General features: G+C 40.9%; 2 protein-coding genes across 5 annotated transcripts in view; one reads left to right on the top strand and one right to left on the bottom strand.

Moving 5' to 3' along the window:
• Nucleotides 1-11120, bottom strand: part of BRCA2 (BRCA2 DNA repair associated) — an 84712-nt gene extending 73592 nt beyond the window's left edge. For 3 of the 4 annotated variants that reach the window (XM_063697244.1, XM_063697245.1, XM_063697246.1), the window contains exons 1-6: nucleotides 10872-11060; nucleotides 10011-10116; nucleotides 7112-7360; nucleotides 1243-1351; nucleotides 277-326; nucleotides 145-185 (exon numbers count right to left, since the gene is read on the bottom strand). In XM_063697244.1, coding sequence (XP_063553314.1) covers nucleotides 145-185; nucleotides 277-326; nucleotides 1243-1351; nucleotides 7112-7360; nucleotides 10011-10077 — 516 coding nt within the window. In that variant the 5' untranslated portion in view covers nucleotides 10078-10116; nucleotides 10872-11060. Of the gene's footprint in view, nucleotides 1-144; nucleotides 186-276; nucleotides 327-1242; nucleotides 1352-7111; nucleotides 7361-10010; nucleotides 10117-10871 lie in introns of all 4 variants that reach the window. The other variant, XM_019039974.4, reaches the window with a different exon arrangement.
• Nucleotides 11121-11175: 55 nt separating this feature from the next.
• ZAR1L (zygote arrest 1 like) lies at nucleotides 11176-22857 on the top strand. Its single transcript, XM_004054349.4, has 6 exons — nucleotides 11176-11224; nucleotides 12004-12224; nucleotides 14470-15291; nucleotides 15832-15924; nucleotides 17818-17892; nucleotides 22534-22857. The coding sequence occupies exons 3-6, from the start codon at nucleotides 14638-14640 to the stop codon at nucleotides 22675-22677; spliced, it is 966 nt and encodes a 321-aa protein (XP_004054397.1). The 5' UTR covers nucleotides 11176-11224; nucleotides 12004-12224; nucleotides 14470-14637; the 3' UTR covers nucleotides 22678-22857.
• Nucleotides 22858-24219: the final 1362 nt, after the last annotated feature.

The raw sequence follows: 24219 nt of genomic DNA, 5'->3' as shown, positions 1-24219 counted from the left end.
TCTTTATTTCACTTAACGTTTACTGAATTGCCTGTATGAGGCAAAATGCGAGGTACAGATTTGTAAATCTCAGGGCAAAGGTATAACGCTATTGTCAAATTCTCAATTACTAAGTCATAAAAATAAACCAGGTAGAATATTTACCTTCACAAACTTTGGTGTATGAAACAAACTCCCACATACGACTGGAGGTAAAAAAAGGGGAAAATTGTTAAGTTTTATTTTTATTAACATTTCTAGTATTCTAAGAATAAAAAGCATTGTTTTTAATCATACCTGACTTATCTCTTTGTGGTGTTACATGTGTACATTGTAGAACAACAGGACTAAAATAAAACAAAGCAAATCCCTTAGGTTATTTTAAAAAACTGGCAAAAACTAGTTTATCTTATTTTTAAAAGAAGATTCTCATTCATATAAATTGTTGGAATACTACTTTTAGATATTTTATATTACATTTTAAAAAGTAAATCTCTCATGAAGCATTAAGTAATCATCAAGTGATGTTTAAAATGCCAACACATATGTACTCACAAATTTCAGCTGCTGGAAACCGTGTATTTTAAACTCAAAAATTTTGTAAAGTAGGCCGGGCACAGTGGTTCACGCCTGTAATCCCAGCAGTCTGGGAGGCTGAGGCGGGCGGATCACGAGGTCAGGAGATCGAGACCATCCTAGCTAACACAGTGAAACCCCGTCTCTACTAAAAATACAAAAAATTAGCCGGGCATGGTGGCGGGCGCCTGTAGTCCCAGCTACTTGGGAGGCTGAGGCAGGAGAATGGCGTGAACCCGGGAGGTGGAGCTTGCAGTGAGCCGAGATCGCACCACTGCACTACAGCCTGGGTGACAGAGACTCCATCTCAAAAAAAAAAAAAAAAAAAAAAAATTTTGTAAAGTAAATCATATTCTCTCCAAAGATGAAAAGTACACAATTTATTTTAAATTGATAATTCAAGGACTGACTTACTGCTTTTCACCACTGTTATTTTTGTTACTTAAAAAATCACAGAATATACAGAAAACCAGCCAATTCAACATCACAAGAACAACAACTTACATGTTTCTAATGTAAAAACTATTCTATTAAAGGACTCAACCTAAAAGATTATTTAAAAATGTAAGATCTTCTACCAGGCTCTTAGCCAAAATATTAGCATAAAAATCAGATTCATCTTTATAGAACAAATATATGTAGGAAAATGTTTCATTTAAATATTTTAATATAATAGCTTCATCATACCTTTCACTAAGACAAGAATTTAGAAGTGGACAGGAAACATCATCTGCTTGATCCATTTTAGTTTTCACTGTGCGAAGACTTTTATGTCTACTATTGGGAACATTCCTTCCTGAAACAGTACAATAATTCAGTGAGAATGTATATACTCTGGATTATAAATTTGCATTCTTTGGAAGTGTTTAAAAACAAAAAGTCTCCTCTATACTGGGAATGAGAATGTATAGGGAGTTGTAAGAAGAGGTTTTTCAGTTTGCTGATTACCCCCCAAAAAGGATGCCCCGAGCACAGTGGCTTATAATCTGAGGGCTCTGGGAGGCTGAGGTGGGAGGATTGCTTAAGGCAGGAGTTCAACACCTGCCTGAGCAACAGAGTGAGACTCCGCCTCTACAAAGAAAACGCTGGTGTGGTGATATGCCTGTAGTCCTAGCTACTTGAGAGGCTGAGGTGGGAGGATCACTTGAGCCCAGGAGCTTGAGCTATGATCATGCCACTGTATTCCAGCCTGGGAAAAGAGCAACAACATCTTGTCGCTTTAAACAAAAGAAAAAAGAAAGAGAAAAAACGAGTAAGGGAAGACATTTACTGAAAACCTACCAATGTACCAGATCTGACAATATCACTTCTGCTAAAAACTTTTCAAGATCTTACTTTTCAAGATCAAGTCAAACTCCATAGTATGAAGGCCTTTCACAATTTACTTAATTTCTTCATTTTTAATTTTTGTGGGTACATAAGAAATACATATATTTATGTGACAATTTACTTAATTTTTATGATGCCATTCTTTTACAGTCTACTTTTTACCCATACCCAACCATTTGCATATCCCGAAAGAATGTTTTCTTTAACCTCTAGGACTTTGTACAAGCTGTTTCCCCTTCTTTGCTTTTCTTGACCTGGAACAACTCTTTCAGGCTTCCATTTAGAAACTACCTCCTCCAGAAAACTTTAGTGATCCCTAAGGTAGGATTAAGTGTTTGCCCCCCTATGTGTTCCCTGAAGAGTTTGATCATACACTGTTCTTTTTCCCCCTACTAGGCTGTGAGCAATCTGAGGTAGAGATTTTGTCTTATTTGTCACTGTATCCCTAGCAACTACAAAAATGTCTGGTATATTAGTCACTCCTGAAATATTGACTGGATGAATGAATTGGATATAATTAGACAAAGTGAGTTGCAGACAGTAATACATAATTTCTATTCTTATTGAACACATCCATTTTCTAAGAAAATAATGTTCAGAGTTTCTAAAGCTATAGGTGGCTTTAACAATATGAAATCCAATTTACAGTTTTTCAATATTTCTATTTTCTGTATTAGAGTAGATTATATTTGACTCTCCAGGGCATTAAGTACTCATATGGTTCCAATAGTTGATGGTAACTACAAATTTGGCACCTGAGTCACTTATTATTACTCTTAGAAAATAGTTGCTTTGGTTGGTCCTATAATCTCTAACTTAGCTTTTGGGAAAAATAAGCTCTATCAATGTTACTAAAATAAAGTGAAGACCAAATTTAAAACTGTTTGTAGCAGCCTAAATAAAATGTCTCATTATAGTCTCATTTTTCAAGTTAACATGGACTAGACATAATCATTAATAAAGCAAATGTATGTGTAACTTAAAAACCCCACTTCAACAAAATATCCAACCTCCTTCTCTAATGAGATTTTTAATTAAAGATACTAAAAAGTAGCTAATTCTTGAAAGAAAATTGACTTTAAAAAATAAAACAGGCCGGGCATGATGGCTCACGCCTGTAATCCCAGCACTTTGGGAGGCCGAGGTGAGCGGATCACGAGGTCAGGAGATCAAGACCATCCTGGCTAACACAGTGAAACCCCGTCTCTACTAAAAATACAAAAAAATCAGCCAGGTGTGGTGGCGGGCGCCTGTAGTCCCAGCTACTCAGGAGGCTAAGGCAGGAGAATGGCGTGAACCTGGGAGGCGGAGCTTGCAGTGAGCCAAGATCACGCCACTGCACTCCAGCCTGGGCGACAAAGCGAGATTTCATCTCAAAAAAAAAAATAAAAAATTAAATAAAACAAACAATGAGGTACCACTACACACTTGTTAGAATGGCTAGAATTCAAAACACTGACACACCAAATGGTGGTGAGGATGTGAGCAACAAGAACTCTCATTCACTGCTGGTGGGAATACAAAATGCAACAGCTACTTTGGAAGAAAGCTTGTAGTTTCTCATAAAACTAAACATACTCTTACTATATGATCCCACAATCGTGCTCTTTTGGTGTGAACCAAAATGAGTTGAAAATATATTCACACACAAACCTGTATGTGAATATTTATACCAGCTTTATTCATAATTGCCAAAATTTGGAAGCAATCAAGATGTCCTTCAATAGATGAATGGATAAACAAGCTGTGGTACATCAATACGATGGAATATTATTCAGCATGAAATCATTAAAAGACATGGAATAACCTTAAACACATATTGCTGTTGGGAACTGGCCCCAAAACTGGCCATAAACAAAATTTCTGCAGCACTGTGACATGTTCGTGATGGCCATGACACCCACGCTGGAAGCTTGTGGGTTTACCGGAATGAGGGCAAGGAACACCTGGCCCACCCGGGGCAGAAAACCGCTTAAAGGCGTTCTTAAACCACAAACTATCATGAGCGACCTGTGCCTTAAGGACATGCTCCTGCTGCAGATAACTAGCCAGACCCATCCCTTTACTTCGGCCCAGCCCTTTATTTCCCCTAAGGAATACTTTCAGTTAATCTATAATCTATAGAAACAATGCTTATCACTGGCTTGCTGTCAAAAGGCTGTGAGACCCCTGATTTCCCACTCCACACCGCTATATTTCTGTGTGCCTTTAATTCCTCTAGTGCCGCTGGGTTAGGGTCTCTACAATCGAGCTGGTCTCGGCATATTGCTAAGTGAAAGAAGCCAGTCTGAAAATGCTATATTCTGTATGATTCCAACTACACGACATTCTGGAAAAGGTAAAACTATACAGACAGTAAAAAGATCAGTGGCTGCCAGGGGCTCAGGAGGAGGGATGGGTGAGCAGGTGGAACTCGGGAGATTTTTAGGGCAGCAAAATTATTCTGTATAATGCCATAATGGCAGATATACGACATTATACAATTTGTCAAAATCCATAGAACCATACAAAGGGTGAACTCTAAAGTAAACTAAGGAGTTCAGTTAATAATAACACATCCATTTTAGTTCAACAATGAAAAGAAACCCTGCTATTTAAAAAAAAAAGTTAAAAAAATGAACTAGGTGAAAAAGAGTTAATTACCAAATAAACATTTCCCAAATAACCTGAGGATCTCATTAATAAGCTGAAGAATGGTAACAGAAATGCCTATGATTTAATGCAAAAGGAAGGACTGCTGAGAGGCAGAAACAGCACAATTCCTCATAGAACTTTAGGAATAATTTTTTTAAAAATATTACATGTTAGAACTGAACAAAACAGGTTGAAAAACACAGCTTAAGTCTATTACTCTTACTTTTCAATACTGAATCTAAAGTAAACGTAAAAGCAAAAGGTCTCAAGAGACTAGTCAGCAGATTTATGTATTATAGCCTTCAAAAAGTTAACTCCTTTGCAGTGAGTTGAGAGTGGCCTTATTAATTCCTTACTATCCTTCCTTGGTTACAGATCAATTCTAGCAGGTTATGATTAAAGAATTAACCATTTGACCTTAGGTATATCTTTCAAGATTCAGCAAAAACTGCTTTATGGAGCTTTTTCTGACCAACCAGAGAGATGGCTGCTCACTTTTCATGCACTTGGTACATGCTCTTATAACATATCACACTAGTGTATTTATTTTTATGGAAGCAACCAAGATGTGCTTACAAGACGTGCTTACGAGACTGAGTACTTAGAGGTCAAAGGACATCTTATTCACATTTGTATCCTTAATGCCGAGCAGGTTGCCAGACACAAGTAAGCAGTAAGTATTTGCAGAATGGATGACTCCCTTATCCATTTCTATGACTGTTACTACTGTGTTCTGCATATGCTTTGCCCTGTCATTTGTTCCTTTTTTTGAATCCTCCATATCTAGACTACTGCAAGGTCCTATAGTTTTATGTCCCATATTTACTTTCACTGCTATTATTGTAATTCAGGCACTTGTCTCTATCACCTAGACCATTACACATCCCCTAACTGATCTTCCTACCTCCAGTTTTCTCTTTCTATAGGGATCATTCAGGTAGTTTAAAATGTGGACTCATGGGCATCATTTCCAAAAATTATAAATTAAGAGATTCAGACTGGGGCCTGGAATCTGTCCTTTCAATGAGCAGTCTAGAAGATTCTAATGGCACAGACATGACATTTTGAAAAACGTTATCTCCAAAGACTGCTGTTTGATCATTAGGCTTTCTAAAGCAAGTAATACTAATACTCACTCTACAAATATTTACTGAATCCTATGTATACCATTTGGTATCCAATAACATACATGTAAATATTTGCCCATTACCTATATTCCCTTTGTATATGCACTCCCTATAGCCATGAATTTCTTTCAAAGCATGTATCACACTATAATTGCTTATGTATGTCTCCTTCACTAGAAGCTCAACGAGGGCAGACAGGAAGTATTTCTCAGAAGCAGAAATAAGCCAAGATCTGAAAGACGAGCACGCAAATTAGCTAGACAAAAAGTAGGGAAAAAGTAAGTTGTGGGTAGAGGTAACAATATGTTTAATAAAGAGCCAGAGAGCATTGTGGTTTTGGTAACAAAAAGAAATTCAGTAGGAATGAATGGCAAATGAAGATAGGTGAGAGGATGAATATGGCAAGCTGAGCCAAGAGTGTAAATCAGGGGCCTGATCACAAAGGAACTTGAAAGCCATATCAAGTTTAGATTTTGCTTTAAGGACAAAGGGAGGTGATCTAAGGTTTGACACAATAAGTAGCATGATGAAATTTACATGTGATTTCTCTGCTCAACAACCAACCAAACAAATTCAATTTCTTTAGCTTGGCATTCAATCAATGCCTGCCTTTAGTCTGCCTTTTTGCCTCGTCTATTGGTCCCTTTCAGACACAAAACAACCAAAGCCAACCTGAATTACTTGCTATTTCCTGAACAAACTACATATTCTTCCTCATGTTGTTCCCTCTGCCTAGAACATTATCACTCTACCACATCTTCAAATTTCTTAATCTCTCACCTATCCTTCAAGGTTTAGCTCAAAGGAATAATTGCCTGACTTTGCCCAATACTATTTGCTCTTTCTTCTCAACTCTCATTATACTTTTTTATATTTTTCTCTTAGCACATACTACATTCAACCTTACACTATACTTTATCTGTGTACTCTTTATTCCCCTTACTAGAGATTAACACTCTGAAGAAAAGGGAAAGTTCATTACTTATGTCAAGTAGGTAATAATTATTTGAATGACTGAATATATAATCTTATTACATAATTGCTTAGAAACATGCGGCACCTACGCCAGGGAAACTCCTTCCAAATCATGATACTTATAGTATATCGGTAAAATAATCTCTGTCCTCTGTGATAGCCTGCAGAAATATAGTTTAGTTTAATTAACATCAAAACAAGTCCTAGGTTTTTTTGGCATAAGAAAGACGTAATTCAGCAAATCTCAGTTGGCAAATTTATCAAAGGAGGGATGAAAGAGAACATTTACTAAGTACCTACATTATTTAATTTAATCCAAACCTATGAGACATTATTTTCATCGTCTCCATTTTTCGAGTGAGGAAAAAGAGGCCAGAGAGACTGATTTGCCCAGCATGACACAATTAATGAAATGAGCTAAGATTTTAACACAGGTTTGCCTGAATTCCTAGTTTGTAGTTCTCCCCAGTCTACCATATTGCATTACTTACCTAAGTCTAATTTGAATTTATCTAATTCTTTTACAGGAGATTGGTACAGCGGCAGAGTCAGCCCTTGCTCTTTGAATATTATTGGAGTTGAAGCCAGCTGATTATAAGATGGTTTCCTTTGTGGAGTTTTAAATAGGTTTGGTTCATAATTGTTGTTTTTATGTTCAGATTCTTCTGCAGGTTCAGAATTATAGGGTGGAGCTTCTGAAGAAAGTTCTTCAAACCAATTAAGACTTATTGGTCCTAAATCTATTAAAAAAAAAATCCCACCTTAGTTTTAACCAGTGACAGACAAATTTGTGACCCAGAACAGTTAAAGATCATAAGGAAAAAAATGCTTAAGATCTTGACTATGGATTACTTTTGTTAAGGCATATTAATTAAACAAGATCATTAATCCATTCTCTTGCGAATCTATAGAAAGGTGTTAACAAGAGTTCACAAAAGTTACAAGATGGCATTTAACTATATTATTAAAAGCTGTATATATTAGCTTTTATTTTCATTTAAATTTTATTTATTTTCTTATTATTCATGGTTCGGAATCAAAAACTATTCACATTAAGAATACATTCCACGATAAAATTCGGCCAGGTGCGGTGGCTCACGCCTGTAATCCCAAATATTTATTTTCTTATTATTCATGGTTCGGAATCAAAAACTATTCACATTAAGAATACATTCCACGATAAAATTCGGCCAGGTGCGGTGGCTCACGCCTGTAATCCCAACACTTCGGGAGGCTGAGGCGGGCAGATCACCAGCTCAGATCGAGACCAACCTTGCTAACACGTTGAAACCCCATCTTTACTAAAAACACAAAAAATTAGCCGAGCGTGGTGGCACACGCCTGTAGTCCCAGCTACTCCGGAGGCTGCCACAGGAGAATCACTTGAACCCAGGAGGCGGTGGTTGCAGTGAGCCGAGATCACGCCACTGCATTCCAGCCTGGGCAACAGAGCAAGACTGTGTCTCAAAAAAGAAAAAAAAAAAAAAAAAGAATACATTCCACAGATAAAATTCAAAAAATTCAAATAATTCTGAAGAGTACACAAGATGTGGCAAATCTATGGGTATGAGGAACATGTGGACTCTCACATAAAATGGGAATTCTCTCTTAAAGGGAAATGACAAATTTGTATTGTGAGCTATTCATCCTCTACCATTACAGTTCAAAACTACTTTCATAATAACGCTATGGAATCATTTCCCTTTTTCATGATGTTGACATTTGTATCAACAGTGCAAAGATGATGCTGGGTAAAACTGCTGGCACATTTGCATGAGTTATGGCAGTGGCACCAAACTAATACTAGTAGCCATTATATTCCTTACCACTGAGTGTCCTTGTTAAAAATAATAATAATAATGCCAGTTTAATGTAAGAATGTCCTAATGAAGCAGTAAAAATTAATTTCGAAGCTCAATGCTTTAGCACTTCTTTTAATAATCTGACAAAATAGGAAGCATACATAAAGCACTTCTGCATACTGAAGTACAATACTGCCTAGAAAAGCACTCGTGTTGAGCTGTGATCTGAACAAGCAATTTTTTCAATGAAAAGTCATTTTTACTTGAAAGAACAGCTGACAGAGTTATTTCAACTTAAATAATTTGGTAGACATTTTCTCACAAATCAATGAAGTGATCTTGTTGCTGCAAGGAAAACAGTTTGTTGTCAATGACAAAATGTGAACTTTCAAATAAAAATTAGAATTTCCAGTGGCTCATTTCTACCCAATCTTAAAAGACTTTTCTGACATCCATGGTGATATTAATGAATGCGATTTTTAAAATACTGTTTAATGCAATGTATCAATATTTGGAAACTTTGTATAATTCAGAACACCACTATCTTCCAAATAATCACTGCATGATGTTGCGACATGGGAAAGACCTATGGTATATCTTTTTGAAAAATCTATGCAAAGTACAAGGAAAAATACCAAAAAGTAACCGAAAACTATTAAAATATTCCTTTTTTCAACGTGAGGTTAATTTTTTTTCATATACTTCTACCAAAATAACAGATTAGGCACAGATAAGTGAATCCAGCTATCTCTATTTAGCCAGACATTAAAGAGAACTGCAAAAATGTAAAAATTATTCCACTCACTTGTTTTCAAAAAGTTATTTTTCCTAAGAATGTTGTGATAATACGCAATGGGTTAGCTTTCATTATTTTTAAGTAAATTAACTTTAAATTCTTAGTTTTTTGTTTGTTTGTTTTGAGACAGAGTCATGCTATGTGGCCCAGGCTGGAGTGCAGTGGCATGATCTTGGCTCACTGCAACCTCTGCCTCCAGGGTTCAAGTGATTCTCCTGCCTCCGCCTCCCGTGTAGCTGGGATTACAGGCACGCACCACCACACCCAGCACATTTTTTGTATTTTTAGTAAAGATAGGGTTTCACCATGTTGGCCAGGCTGGTCTCGAACTTCTGGCCTCAAGTGATCCGCCCACCTCGGCCTCCCAAAGTGCTGGGATTACAGGTGTGAGCCACCACGCCCAGCCTTAAATTCTTAGTTTTAAATTTCTAATATGGTAAGCTACATAAACAAAAGCACTCCGGGGGTCCTAGATCATTTTTAAGAGTATAAGGAGTACTGAAACCAAAAAGCTGGACAACTTCTGCCATAAAGTGACATTAATGCTTCTGATTTGTTAGTAATTGTTCCTACTGCTAGTCAAGGGGCCAGTTTCCTCTTTATCCACTAGACGTTCTATATTTATCATGTGGTTAACCTGCAAACGATGATTATGTTGTTAACTGGATTTATACACACATAAGGAACAGTTTATGGTTCTAAGCAACACTGTGACGTACTGGGTTTTTAGCAAGCATTTTTTAGAAAACACTTTCTCGGTGTAATTTATAAAGTTATAAAATTTGTCAATACCTGCTTTGTTGCAGCGTGTCTTAAAAATTTCAAAAAATGTTGGCCTCTCTTTGGATCCAATAGGCATTTTTACCTACAATATTCCTCCAATGCTTGGTAAATAAGTCTGCAAAACAGAAGACCAAAATGCACTTACACAGGGATGCATTCCTTATTATGTGACTGAGGTAAAAATCAGAAGCGCTGGAAAATTTGTTTGAATTCTAATTCAGTCCCATCTCCTGGAACGATAACAGCTTACTGTGAGGATGGGAACATTTTACAGTTGTGCTGTCCAAACCGGTGCCACTAGCCACATTAAGCACGCGAAACGTGGCTAGTGCGACTAGAGAAGAGGATTTTCATACGATTTAGTTTCAATCACGCTAACCAGTGACGCGTGGCTAGTGGGGACAGAGGGCTCCCGTTAGAGACCAACGCCGCCTGGTAATTCCCATCAGCATGTCTTCGGAATACAGCAATTACCAGGGGCTTAAGTAAGGCAAATACAGCGTGCCCAGCAGCTGTAAAACACTTCCCCAAAACAGCAATATTCCGTTAATATGATCGTGTTTCCAAGAAATTTCAGATGGCGTCATCTGGGACAGCTGGGAGGGAGGTTAAGTCTTGAGCTGAAGGCGGAGCCCAAAGGCCGGGCCGGAGGCGGGAAATGGAGACCCAGGGAAGGGGCGGGGCTCGAATTTGCTTGGCGAAAATTTGCCTTCGGGACAAGGACCTTTCTCTCAGGCATGGGTGGGGGTTGGCAGAGACAAAAGGGCAAGAAGCCGCGGCAGCGACCCGAGGCGTGAGGCGCTCCCCCGCCACGCTGGACTGGGACTGAGGAAGACGCGCTCGTCCCCACCCACTACCACCACCACTAACCCGCTCCAGAGGTGCAGTTCTTTTTTGGCCGGAGTAAGCTGACAAAAACCGCGCCGGTCACAAATCTGTCCCCTCAGGCTTCTCCCGGCGGCGACCCACCGCCGCAAAAGACACCCGACGCGCAGCAGAGGCGCAGCAGAGCCACAGCGGCTCCGCCTCTGCCGCCTAGTTTCAGAAGCTCGCGCCACAAGCCCGCGCTGGCCACGTGACGCCGTGACGCGACACGCAGCACACGCACCACCCGGAAGTGAGGCCTGGGTGGGCCGCTGCGGGTATTTCTCAGTGTGGCGAAAGGAAATTCCTTGTCAGGCATCCCAACCGTCAGTATCTGACCGAATAAAGCGGGAGCTGGAGTGTGTGTTCTCTTCTCGCTGACCCTTAAAGAGTCCCAGGCCACCCTGCTTGGAGGGGCCGCCCCTATGCCTACTCCAAGTCCCCCATCCCTTTCTTTTTGCTCCAGCTCATGTTTGGGTGGGTGCCCTCGGGACACGACCTGGGACCTATGAAATACCTTTGTTCTGACCTTAAAAGGGATGTTCTCTCAAGACCTGTTCCCCAAAGCGAGCCGATCTTACAAAAGCTTAGCGTGGTCGGTGTGTGGTTGTGGATGACTTCACTTAGTGGTAGTGGGCGGGGCTGTTATTTGAAATCAGAGGATTTTAGTTCCAGTAGCTGTTCTGCTATTGGGTAGCAGGTGTTCAAGACCTCCGAGCCCGTTTCGTTGCTTGAAAAATTGTGAAACCCATCTTAACTCGCTCATGAAATGTGAGGTACCTCGCTCCGCAGGCCTTGGTAGTATCTTTTGCATTTTTTTTTTTTTTTTTTTTTTTGAGACGGAGTTTCGCTCTTGTGGCCCGGGCTGGTGTGCAATGGCGCAATCTCCGCTCACCGCAACTTCTGCCTCCAGGGATCAAGTGGTTCTCCTGCCTCAGCCTCCCGAGTAGCTGGGAATACAGGCATGCGCCACCACGCACGGCTAACTTTGTATTTTTAAGTAGAGACGGGGTTTCTCCCTTGTTGGTCAGTCTGGTCTCAACCTCCCGACCTCAGGTGATCTGCCTGCCTCGGCCTCCCAAAGCGCTGGGATTACAGGCATGAGCCACCACACCCGGCCCATCTTTTGCATTCTTAGGATTCGGATCACCTGTCTTCCTCGCAGGCTGAACTGGAAGACCTGACTTCATCTCCGAATTCGTTGGTTCTGTAACATGCCTAATACAAGGCTGAATAGGGTTTGTTGTAAGACCTACGAAACCTTCAAATGGATTCAGTGAGAGTTGCTCCCATGGGGGCCTTGCTGCTTCCAGAAGGTGCTTGAGCAGTAAACAGAAGCAACCTTGGATTAGAAAGAGGGTGGGCTCCACTTGGTTCCTTAGGGACCATTTTAGTTTGATAATCAGTAATCCTTAGTTGTAGCAGGAGGCCTTACTAATGCAGATAGATTCTAAAGCTTTTGCTCTAAGTCTAATTCGCAAAGAAATACGTCTGTGATCCTTACTAATAACAGCTGCCACTTACCAAACATTTTATGAGTTAGGCATTCTGCTTTGAGTTTTCAAGCAATACCATGTTTAATCTTACAGTAATCCTGTAAATTGGTCAGTATTGTCAGATGAGGATACTGAATCAAGTAGTTAAGTAATGTGCCTGGTAGTAAGGCCCAGGTTTGAATTCTAGTCCATTTGACTTCATACTCTTAACTAACCTGTGATTTATTTACCCTATAAATCAGAACAATATGCTTTGTCCCCTTTTTGGGAGGGAGGGGTGTCTCACTAGGAGTGGACTAATGAGAACCTGTGGCATGTCACACGAGTCTCAGAAATAACATTTTCTGTCATTTTATACAGCCCCCCATACCTTTATGTTTCTTGTTCTCTTTGTACCAGGGACTTGCCACTTATTAGCTCCACCATAATAGACTTTCTTACCTATTCTCTTCTAGTGCAGCTGCTCAATTTACTATTTGTATTCAATTTACAATATGCTTTAATTTTTATTAAAAACATTATTTCCAGCTGGGCATGGTGGCGCACGCCTGTAATCACAGCACTTTGGGAGGCTAAGGTGGGCAGATCACCTGAGGTCAGGAGTTCGAGACCAGCCTGGCCAACATGGCAAAACCCTGTCTCTACTAAAAATACAAAAATTAACTGGGTGTGGTGGCATGTGCCTGTAATCCCAACTACTTGGGATGCTGAGGTGGGAGAATCGCTTGAACCCTGGAGGCGGAAGTTGCAGTGAGCCGAGATCATGCCACTGCACTCCTGCCTGGGAGACAGAGTGAGGAAACTCCATTTCAAACAAGCAAACAAACAAAAACCCAAAAAACCATTATTTCCTAAAAGTTGTATATATTTAATGTGCACAACATGTATATGTATACAGTGAGATGATTACTACAGTCAAGCAATTAACATATCCATCTGTTCACATAATTACCTTTCTTTTGTGTGCAGTGAGAGCGCCTGAAATTTCTCTTTGAAACTTTTCAGTATAAAATACAGTATTGTTAACTGTAGTCATTATGCTGTAAATTAGATCTCTAGACTCATTCATTCTACCTAACTGTAACATTTTAGGCTCTGACCAGTCTCTCTCCATTCCCCCCAACTTCCTGTCCCTGGTAACCACCATTCTACTTTCTGCTTCTATGTATTTGACTTTTTCAGATTCCACATATCAGTGAGTTTATGCAGTATTTTTCTATCTGGCTTATTTCACTTAGCATGATGTTCCCCAGTTTCACCCATGTTGTTGCAAATGGCAGGATCTCCTGTTTTTTGTTTGTTTGTTTGTTTGTTTGAGACGGAGTCTTGCTCTCTCTGTTGCCCAGACTGGAGTGCAGTGGTGTGATCTCAGCTCACTGCATCCTTTGCCTACTGGGTTCAGGTGGTTCTCCAGCCTCAGCCTCCCGAGTAGCTGGGATTACAGGAGCGTGCCACCATACCCGGCTGATTTTTGTATTTTTATTAGAGGCAGGGTTTCACCATGTTGGCCAGGTTGGTCTCGAACTCCTGACCTTAGGTCATCCGCCTGCCTCGGCCTCCCAAACTGCTGGGATTACAGGTGTGAGCCACCGCGCCCGGCCAGGATCTCCTGTTTTAAGGCTGAATAATATTGCATTGTATAAATACATGCCACAATTTCTCTATCCATTTTTCTGTTAACAGACACTTAGATTGTTTCCATAACTTGGCTATTGTGCATAATGCTACAACGAACAAGGAAGTGAAGGTATCTCTTCAGGATATTGATTTCATTTCCTTTGGGTAAATACCCAGTGGTGGGATTACTGGATTATCTGGTACTTCTATTAACTTTTTTAAGGAACCTTCATACTGTTGTCCATAATGGCTGTACCTTACAACATTATCTAACATTACCACATTACCTTACAAAGGATCTTTAGAATGGTCACTACAGGAATGTATGAATTAATCACTAATTAAAGCATATGTGTGAATAAACTGGAAATGAAAAACAGCTTTGAAAAAAAGATTCCCGAACAGTGAATTGAAGAGGTAGGGAAAAGCAATTAGGTAGGAATCAGGTGGCAATTAGACATCTGTAGATAGAGCTTCTCTCCCTCAATCAGGGTAATAAGCAGCAGCTCCCATTAGAATCTGAAATAAATGGAGAAGCCAGGAATGAACCTGAACCAACCTGATGAAGAGAAAGAAGGGGTGGATGAAGGAGGAAGGCAAAATAAGGACCCGAACAAACTGGCAAGGATATTAGACTGCGCCTGAGCACCTGAGAGCGGATGGAGCGCTTTGTCCGTGTTCCCTATGGCTTGTACCAGGGTTATGGGAGCACAGTGCCTTTGGGCCAGCCTGGACTCTCAGGGCACAAACAGCCCGACTGGAGGCAAAATATGGGTCCTCCCACTTTTCTGGCCAGGCCAGGGCTGCTGGTGCCCGCGAACGCCCCTGACTACTGCATTGACCCTTACAAGAGGGCGCAGCTTAAGGCCATTCTCTCCCAGATGAACCCCAGCCTGAGCCCGCGGCTGTGCAAGCCCAACACCAAGGAGGTGGGCGTGCAGGTGAGCCCGCGGGTGGACAAGGCTGTGCAGTGCTCTCTGGGGCCTCGCACCCTCAGCAGCTGCTCCCCCTGGGACGGCAGAGACCCCCAGGAGCCCCTGCCAGCCTGTGGGGTCACTTCGCCCGCCACCGGCCGCAGGGGCTTGATCCGCCTGCGGAGAGATGGGGACGAAGCGGAGAGCAAGGCGCTCCCGGGCCCTGCGGAGGCCAGCCAGCCGCAGCCACCACCACGGAGGTCAGGAACTGACAGGCAGGAGGAGCCCGGGCAGCTGGAGGAATCGGGGGAGAAAGACGCCCCGTGCCCTCAGGAGACGAAGAGCAAGCAGGTGCCTGGAGACGCCGCCTCCGAGCCGCTCCGGAGGCCCAACTTCCAGGTGGATCCTCTCTTCCCTCTTCTTAGTCCTCGACCAGCCTCATCCCCTCCCTCCTTTTCCATCTATGGGGGCAATAAGAGCAAAATCTTCTCTCTCTTCTTCCATGTACTTGGTGAAGGAGAGGGAGCTCTGAAAATATGTATATCACGTGGCCTGTATGTTTGGTAAGTTTTGGGTAAAATAGGTGCCAACCCAACTAAGCCTGTGAAAACCAACAGTCTGGCAACCACTGCTATTGGAGAATTTGGAGACGAAGAAGGGCTTCGAGTCTGTAATACATGAAATCAGACTTTCGTTTTGGGAAGATTGTGCCGGTAGCATTGTGGAAAATGGATTGGAAAAGTACAAAAGATGGCAGCAAGAAGAATCCCAGAGTAATTTTTAAGAGAGATGAGAAACTGAATCAATGCCGTAGTCTTGAGAATAGATACAAGTGAGGTTAAAGAAGTCATTTTTTTTTTCCTTATACAAAGTCATAAAGAAGGATCTGGCTTTTTTCCCCTGGCATGATGGTAAAGTACTTTTCTTCTTTATTTTCAGTTTTTGGAACCAAAATATGGCTATTTCCACTGTAAAGATTGTAAGACCAGGTGGGAGAGTGCTTACGTGTGGTGCATTTCTGGAACGAACAAGGTAAGTAAAAAGAGTAGGAGGTGAGAGGAGGATGGGGTGGGCACAGATGGTAAGCGGGGAAGAATCTGATTCCTGAGGGAGCATGGCTGTCATAGTCCTGTCTTGATCTTGATGGCATCCCCAGTGCCAGGTGTACAGGAAGTGCTCAGTGAATGAATGGAACTGAATCGGACTGTCCACCTGGGTTTCCGAACCATACTCTGGCGTTATATATGACAAAATGTCAGGTTACTTAGATGAACTTTTGTTCTTGTCTACATTGGAAGTTTTTGTAACCGTTTTTTAGTTGGTATGCTTGGAACAGGTCTGGGCCTTAGCGCTAGGAAATTTCCACTGTTTGTCCACAAGGTGGGGCAATAAGTGAAAAAACTTAGTGTGAAGATTTGCCTGTAAGAGACTTAGGCTACGCCTAAGGTTTCTTTTGCCCCCTTCCTAATTTAATTGCCAACATATTAGGACTGGAAAAGGCTTCACATTAAATTCTGCATTTCTGCATTTTCGTGAATCCTGTAGGCTCTGGTCATTAGAGACCCTCGTTTGAGAATGAGAACAGCAGGCTGCCCCTAAGGCTTCCTCTTCTTTTCCTTGTCCTGTGTACCTCGTTTTGCAACAGTCTACGTGGCCCGATGTTATTAACCTCCATAAGCATTTGAGTGTGAACACCCTGTGCTGTCGCATGTTTAGAAATTGTCTTACTGGCCAAAGGACTGTGGAGAGAGAGGGCAAAGAGGCATTGAGTTCCGGATGAAAACTTGACTTCTCACGCTAGCCATTTACTAGAGACCTAGAGAGTGAATAGATTTTTAAAGTTGAAGCTGAATTTACTTCCTTCTCTTGCCAGAAGAAAAACGAGTTTAATTCAAACATTCCAAGGCACTAGGATACAAAGAACAAAACATAGGACTTGTTCTCAAGGAATTTATTTTGATACGAGTGATGGAAACAAAATGTAATTTGGCAATACATGCAGTAGCATCCTTCTTCATATGGAAGCAGTGCAGAGATAGCACAGGAAGGAGGGGATTAGCCCTGTCTGAGGGAAGACAGCTTGATGTCCAAGCAGGATTTGAAAGAATAAATAGGAGGAAGAGTTCACCAAGCAAGGCAGAGAGAAAATGTGCACAGGAAATTGCACAAAGCCTAGAAAGCAGGTGGTATTGATGGGTAACCACAAGTAATTTAAAGTGTAAGCTGGGAAATACTGAAAAATGAAACATGTAAGAGCTAAAAGATAAGGACAAAAAGTATGGCAGCCACTTCCCGTTGAGTATCTACTGTGGTACTTAGTGTACATTATTAGGGAGTTTTCAGAACTATGGAAAAAGTAAGTATTAATCGTATTATTCTGGCTGGGCGCGGTGGCTCAGGCTTGTAATCCCAGCACTTTGGGAGGCCGAGGTGGGTAGATCATTTAAGGCCAGGAGTTTGAGACCAGCCTGGTCAACATGGCAAAACCCAGTCTCTACTAAAAATACAAAAAATTAGCCAGGTGTGGTGGCGGGCACCTGTAATCCCAGCAGCTCAGGAGGCTGAGGCAGGAGAATTGCTTGAACCCGGGAGGCGGGGGTTGCAGTGAACTGATTTCCCACCATTGCACTCCAGACTGGGTAACAAGAGCAAAACTCCATCTCAAAAAAAAAAAAAAAAAAAAAAAAGAAAAGTATTCCAATTTTATGGGTAAGGAAAATTAGATTCAAATAAAAAGTGATTAATAAGAACTAGTACACCTTTAAACCTCAAGGGTAGAGGTTGGTAAAAGCAAGATAAAAGGCAAGGCAAGGGTAGAGGTTGGTAAAAGCAAAATACAGTGGATTACTTAAGAACTGGGAGCCTTTGCAGGGTGTGGGTGTGTATAAAAGCTTGTATTTTAAAAAAAACCATATTTCTCTTTAGGTTTATTTCAAACAACTCTGTTGTAAATGCCAAAAGAGTTTTAACCCTTATCGAGTAGAAGCAATCCAATGTCAGGTGAGCATGTGGAACACTTCCATTGTGTCTATGTTTCATTACTAAAATGAAGCCTCTCTGACAAAATGTTAGGATTTGATAGAGTTGGATATTGGTATGTGAGTGTTCTGTATGTTTGAAATGTTATATTTTAGAACAATGAAAGCATACATTCTAGTTTGCATCTTTTTTGAAGGGAAAGAGGGGAAGATTCACTATTTCAAGTTGCCTTGTGGGGTGTGTTTGTTTTTCCTCTGACACCCTGGGCATAGTTAGAATGTAGTAATGTAAAAGGTGACTGCTGTTAATTTTTTACTACATGCCAAATTTTGAGATAGTGCTTTACATGCATTACCTCCTGTCACCTAATCTTTGTGGGAGATGTTATTCCTATTTTATAGATCTGAAAGCTAAGTTCAAAATAACTTTCCCAAGGTTAGATGGATAGTATTAGAGCTCTGACTGGATTCTATGGTGTCTCCAATGTTTAGAAATTCACAGAACTAGGTGAGATCCTTAACTTGCTTTTTGTAATCAATATGTTTTTTAACCTAAGTCCTTAGTTAAAAACATTTCTTCTTTTTCTATAATTAGTAGAAATAAATGGGCCAGGCATGGTGGATCATGCCTGTAATCCCAGTACTTTGGGAGGCCAAGGTGGGTGGATCACAAGGTCAGGAGTTCGAGACCAGCCTGGCCAATATAGTGAAACCCCGTCTCTATTAAAAATACAAAAATTAGGCAGACGTGGTGGCAGGTGCCTGTAGCCCCAGCTACTCAGGAGGCTGAGGCAGGAGAATTGCTTGAACCCAGGAGGAGGAGGTTGCAGTGAGCCGAGATGGCACCACTGCACTCCAGCCTGGGCAACAGAGCAAGACTCCATCTCAAAAATAATTAATTAATAAATTAATTGACATTTCGAAAACTAGCTTATAAGTGATTCATCCTCTGATTTTCTAGTCTGACATTCTTTGATGATGATGTTCAATGTAACTACTTATTAAACTGGGTTTAAATGTATTTTCTTTTTTCTCCACCCCTTTTTCTTTTCTCTTGTGTTGACTTGAATTTTTTTAATATTCAATATTCCCTTCTATCATTTTTTAATGTCCTTTTGATGGTTACCATAGAAATAACATGACTGTCTGACTTGTCAAAGTCTAAATTGTTAATCTTGCCTTTTTTTTTTTTTTGAGACAGACTCTTGCTGTGTCACCCAGGCTGGAGTACAGTGGTGCAATCTCAGTTCACTACAAGCTCTGCCTCCTGGGTTCAAGTGATTCTCCTGCCCCAGCCTCCCAAGTAGCTGGGACTACAGGCACCTGCCACCACGCCTGGCTAGTTTTTGTATTTTTAGTAGAGACAGGGTTTCACTATGTTGGCCAGGCTGGTCTCAAACTCCTGACATGATCCATGTGCTTTGGCCTCCCAAAGTGCTGGGATTACAGGCGTAAGCCACTGCGCTCAGCCTACTCTTGCCTTTCACAGACAATGCAATGACTTGAGAACACTCTAACTACATCCTAACTTATATGCTATTATTGTATACTTATTTTACCTATATTTAAAATTGTATAAGATTATTGTGTATAGTCAGTATTCATTTAGTTTTAGCTATACATTCTTTCTGTTATTCTTTGTATATTCTTGTTTCTAGGGCCACTTTCCTTTGACTTGAACTTTAATATTTTCCATAGTATTGGTCTGGAGGTGACAAATTCTATTTTGTCCAGATATCTTTTTTTTTTTTTTTTTTGAGATAGAGTCTTGCTCCATTGCCCAGGCTGGAGTGCAGTGGCATGATCTTGGCTCACTGCAACCTCCACCTCCTGGACTCAAGTGATTCTCCTGCCTCAGCCTCCCTAGTAGCTGGGATTACAGGCACATGCCACCACGCCCGGCTAATTTTTGTATTTTTAGTATAGACAGGGTTTCTCCATGTTGGCCAGGCTTGTCTCGAACTCCTGACCTCAGGTGATCCACCTGCCTTGGCCTCCCAAAGTATTGGGATTGTAGGCGTGAGCCGTCACGCCCAGCCTTGGATATCTTTTTAAGAGATATTTTCGCTGGGTATATATAGAATTTCTAGGTTGGAAATACTTCTTTCTGCCCTTTAAGGATCTGAATTTCATTGTTTCTATGAAACAATATAGCTCTTATTGCATCTCTTTTGAAGTAATCTCTTCTCTTTCCCCTTCTTAAATCTGCTTACTTCTCTCTGCCTTGGTTTTTCAGCAGTTTTACAATGATGTGCCTAGTTGTAGTTTCTTTGTAATTACCCTGCTTGAGTTTCATAGTGTTTCTTGAAACTGCAGCTTAAAGATTTTCATTACTTTTGGGAAATTATCAACTGTTATCTTTTCAAATGTTACTTCTGCTCCTATTCCTTCTTTCTTCCAATTACTCATACTAGACCTTTGCACCATATTTCTTTCTGTCTCTTATGTGCTTATCTATATTTTCCATGCTTTTAGCTCTTCTTGCTTTAGGCTGAATATTATCTACTAAACCATCTTCCATTTGTATTTCTCATCTCAGCTCTTTTTAATCTGTGATTAAAACATCCATTGAACTATTGATTTTATTTGTTGTATTTTTCTGTTCTAGAATTTTTATTGCTTTAGAAGAAAACTTCAATTTTTTGCTGGAAATATTAGTTTTATTTCCTTGAACATATTAGCACTTAGTGATTTTAAAATCTGTGTCAGAGAACTTCATTAACTCAATACCCTGTGAGTCTATTGCCGTCCTCTTGGCTTTCAAGTATGTTGTTCTGTCTCCTCATATACAGTACCTGGTTATTTTTGATTGAGTGCTAGCTATCACATGTGAAAAACTATAGTGAGAGTAAACAGTCCCAGACATCAAGCTCACACCTATTTCTGGGTTTTCATCTCTAATGCTCTGATAATTTCTCAGTGATCCAAACAGTTATTTTTAGCTCAGCTTTTCTAGTCATCCAGGAGGCTTGGTTAGAATTACCTAATCCATCATTTCCAGAAGCAGAAATCAACCTTTAGGGTAAATCCTTATTTTGTTGAGCCTTTCTTTGTAAGGGTGTTGTGAGAATTAAATGAATTCATGTATATAAGTGCTTAAGAGAGTGCTAGGCACATAGTAAACACCATGTGAGTATTACTTGTTAGAATTTTCTTATAAGGGCCGGGTGCGGTGGCTCATGCCTGTAATCCCAGCACTTTGGGAGGCCGAGGCGGGCGGATCACGAGGTCAGGAGATCGAGACCACCCTGGCTAACATGGTGAAACCCCATCTCTACTAAAAATACAAAAAATTAGCCGGGTGCAGTGGCAGGCGCCTGTAGTCCCAGCTACTCGGGAGGCTGAGGCAGGAGAATGGCGTGAACCCGGGAGGCGGAGCTTGCAGTGAGCCAAGATAGCGTCACTGCAGTCCAGCCTGGGCAAAAGAGCGAGACTCTGTCTCAAAAAAAAGAAAAAAAAAAAAGGAATTTTCTCATAAGGAGGCATATTCTTCAACAGAACAGTTTATTAAATCATGTTTAAGACTGCATTTAGCAGAATAAAAATGTCTATTTTCACAATATAAAAAGGTACATCTTGGCCAGGCATGGTGGCTCACTCCTGTAATCCCAGCGCTTTGGGAGGCCAAGGTGGACGGATCACCTCAGGTCAGGAGTTCAAGACCAGTGTGGCCAACATGGTGAAACCCCATCTCTACTAAAAAATACAAAAATTAGCTGGGCATAGTGGCGATTGCCTGTAATTCCAGCTACTCAGGAAGCTGAGGCAGAGACAATTGCTTGAACCCAGGAGACGGAGGTTGCAGTGAGCCACGATCTCACCACTGCACTCCAGACTGGGCGACAGAGCGAGACTCCATTTCAAAAAAAAAAAAAAAGGTAAATCTTGACTTATTCCATGTGGCTATGGGACATGTAGAAAATAGAATGGCAGGGTTGGGGGGATGGAACCAGGGTACTGTACCAGTTTCCATATGATATTAGTTTTAATTATTGGAAGACAGAAATGAGATAATGGTTGAAAGGCACTATTTTAGATCCTAGTAAAGATTGGGCACATCGAAAAGAAGAAGAAAAGAAACATTTAGTTTCCTCCAGAATACCCTTCTCTCCCAGTTTTAACAACCCAAAATATATTCAGACATTGCCAGATGTCCACTGGGGTTGGAGATGGGGGAGTAAAATCACCCCTGGTTGAGAACATCTGCTCTAGTCTTTTTTAAATGTTCATTTAATTCCTACCCACTGCCACTCACCCTGACCTGCCTACAAATCTAAAAATCTGCAGAGCGCAGAAACGCTATAAAACTCTTGACTTATTTTTTTCTCTTACATTATGTTGCCTTGACTGGTTCAGCTACAAATGTAAAAATCTACATAGGGAAGAAATTCTAAAAAACTCTTAAATTCCTTTTACATTATGTTGTCTTGATTGGCTCTGCAGTATTCTCTTGAATATCTTCTGTGATCATTCATCTTGAAAAAATATCTGACATTTAATGTGATACAAGTAATTTTGTACAACTTGGCTTGGCCTTCTCGTAGGACTCAGAGGATGAAGGCTTCAGGGATAGGGTAATAGGGAGAAGTACTGTGATTTGAGGATTACATTTGAAACACTAAACTGATCATTTAGCTTCCAAACTCTTCTTTGTTTCCTAAAGACCTGCTCAAAGTCTCATTGTTCCTGTCCTCAAAAGAAGAGACACATTGATCTAAGGAGGCCTCATCGACAGGAACTGTGTGGTCGCTGCAAAGACAAGAGATTCTCCTGTGGCAATATTTACAGCTTTAAATATGTGATGTGACTTGTACAGTGTGACTTGTAATGGACCCCTGAGCTCTTCTTGTAACTTACTGTGCTGTCTTCCTTTTTTGCAACTTGGCTCTGACCTGGCATCAGAAAATGGCTAGGCTTTTGTACTTTTTGTAGATTGTGTAACAATTGTACAATGTAAATAGAATAAAATAAATGCATGTGAACTAGACCATGAAGCCACATTAATTGGTGATCCTAGGGTAAAAACATCAATATATGGCATTGGGAAGTGGTAGATACTGTCACTTATATGAAGGGGAACAATGAAGAAAAATAGCCATTCTTTTGACAAATTTTTATAAGTTGGATGTTCTAAGCACTGGTTCTAAGCATTATATATAGAGATGATGAAGGGGCAAGGTCCTTCCTTCAAGTATACACAACTATAGCAAATGCAGAAGCAGCCTTTAGCATGTGTCGTGCATTGCTATTACTCACTACAGCACCCATATGAAGTAGGAGCTATTATACCTTCTCATAGTTGAGGAGATAGAGGCACACAGAGGCCAGAGCAGAGTGCCAGGATTTAAACCATGTAGAGTAGGACTTGCTCCATGCTTTCACAATTACATTTATACTTCTCAAGTTCAGATTGTGATAAATGCCATGAAGGAAATAGGGTGCTATGATAGAGTAACCTTTTAGACAGGGTGGCTGGGAAGAGGTGACATGAGATTGAGACCTGCAAGATGAAGGGAGCGGGGAGAAGATGGTTTTGATCCAAGGGAACAGCAGGAACAAAGGCATTGAGGGGCTGAGGAATAGGAGCCCCCTGGGGCTGACGTGGGACATGAGGCTGCAGAAGACAGGGCTCTGATCACAAAGGATTCTCAAGGACATGTTTAAGCAAATGACAGCCCATGAGGGGCTTTCAACAGTGCAGACACATTGTCACTTCAAAAAGCTCCCTTTAGCGGGAGACCAGTTGTGAGGTTAACGAACACATGAGCAAATTGATGGCTTGGACAAGGGTGATGGCCAGGGAGATGAAGAGAAATCCATGGGTTTAAGATAATGTTTGAAAATGTGCAGGGCTGGCAGTGGAAGATAGAGGAAATAAACAATGACTCAATATTGTGCTTTGAGCTGTAGGGTGAATGGAACTGAGAGCTATACCAGGTAGAAAGCATGTTCTGGAGTCAGGTTACCTAATTGCAAATCTTGGGTGCTGTACTTAAGAGATAATTTTGGGCAAGTTACTCTCTACCTCTCAGTTTACCTATCTGTAAAATGGGGATAGTGATAGTCCTCACACCATCAAGAGACAGGAACTAAAGGAGTTGAGGCATGTTCATCACTTAGAATAATTAGTGCCTGTCACTTTGAGGGCTCAATACATTTACCTCTTATTTTAGTGGAGCTATTTAGTGATGTGGGGATGGGCTTCTGTTTTCAACATAAGTTTGAAGTGTTGGAGACATCCAAATGGTAGATGTCATGTAGCCTATTGGGTATATGTGTCTGGAATTTAGGAGATAAGTCAGGGCTAGGGATAGATTTGGAGATAACAAGTAGTTTTTAAAGCCATGGG

The sequence above is a fragment of the Gorilla gorilla genome, chromosome 14 (assembly GCF_029281585.2).
Source record: "Gorilla gorilla gorilla isolate KB3781 chromosome 14, NHGRI_mGorGor1-v2.1_pri, whole genome shotgun sequence".
Classification (NCBI taxonomy): Eukaryota; Metazoa; Chordata; class Mammalia; order Primates; family Hominidae; genus Gorilla; species Gorilla gorilla.
This window is presented reverse-complemented; position numbering and strand designations above follow the sequence as displayed.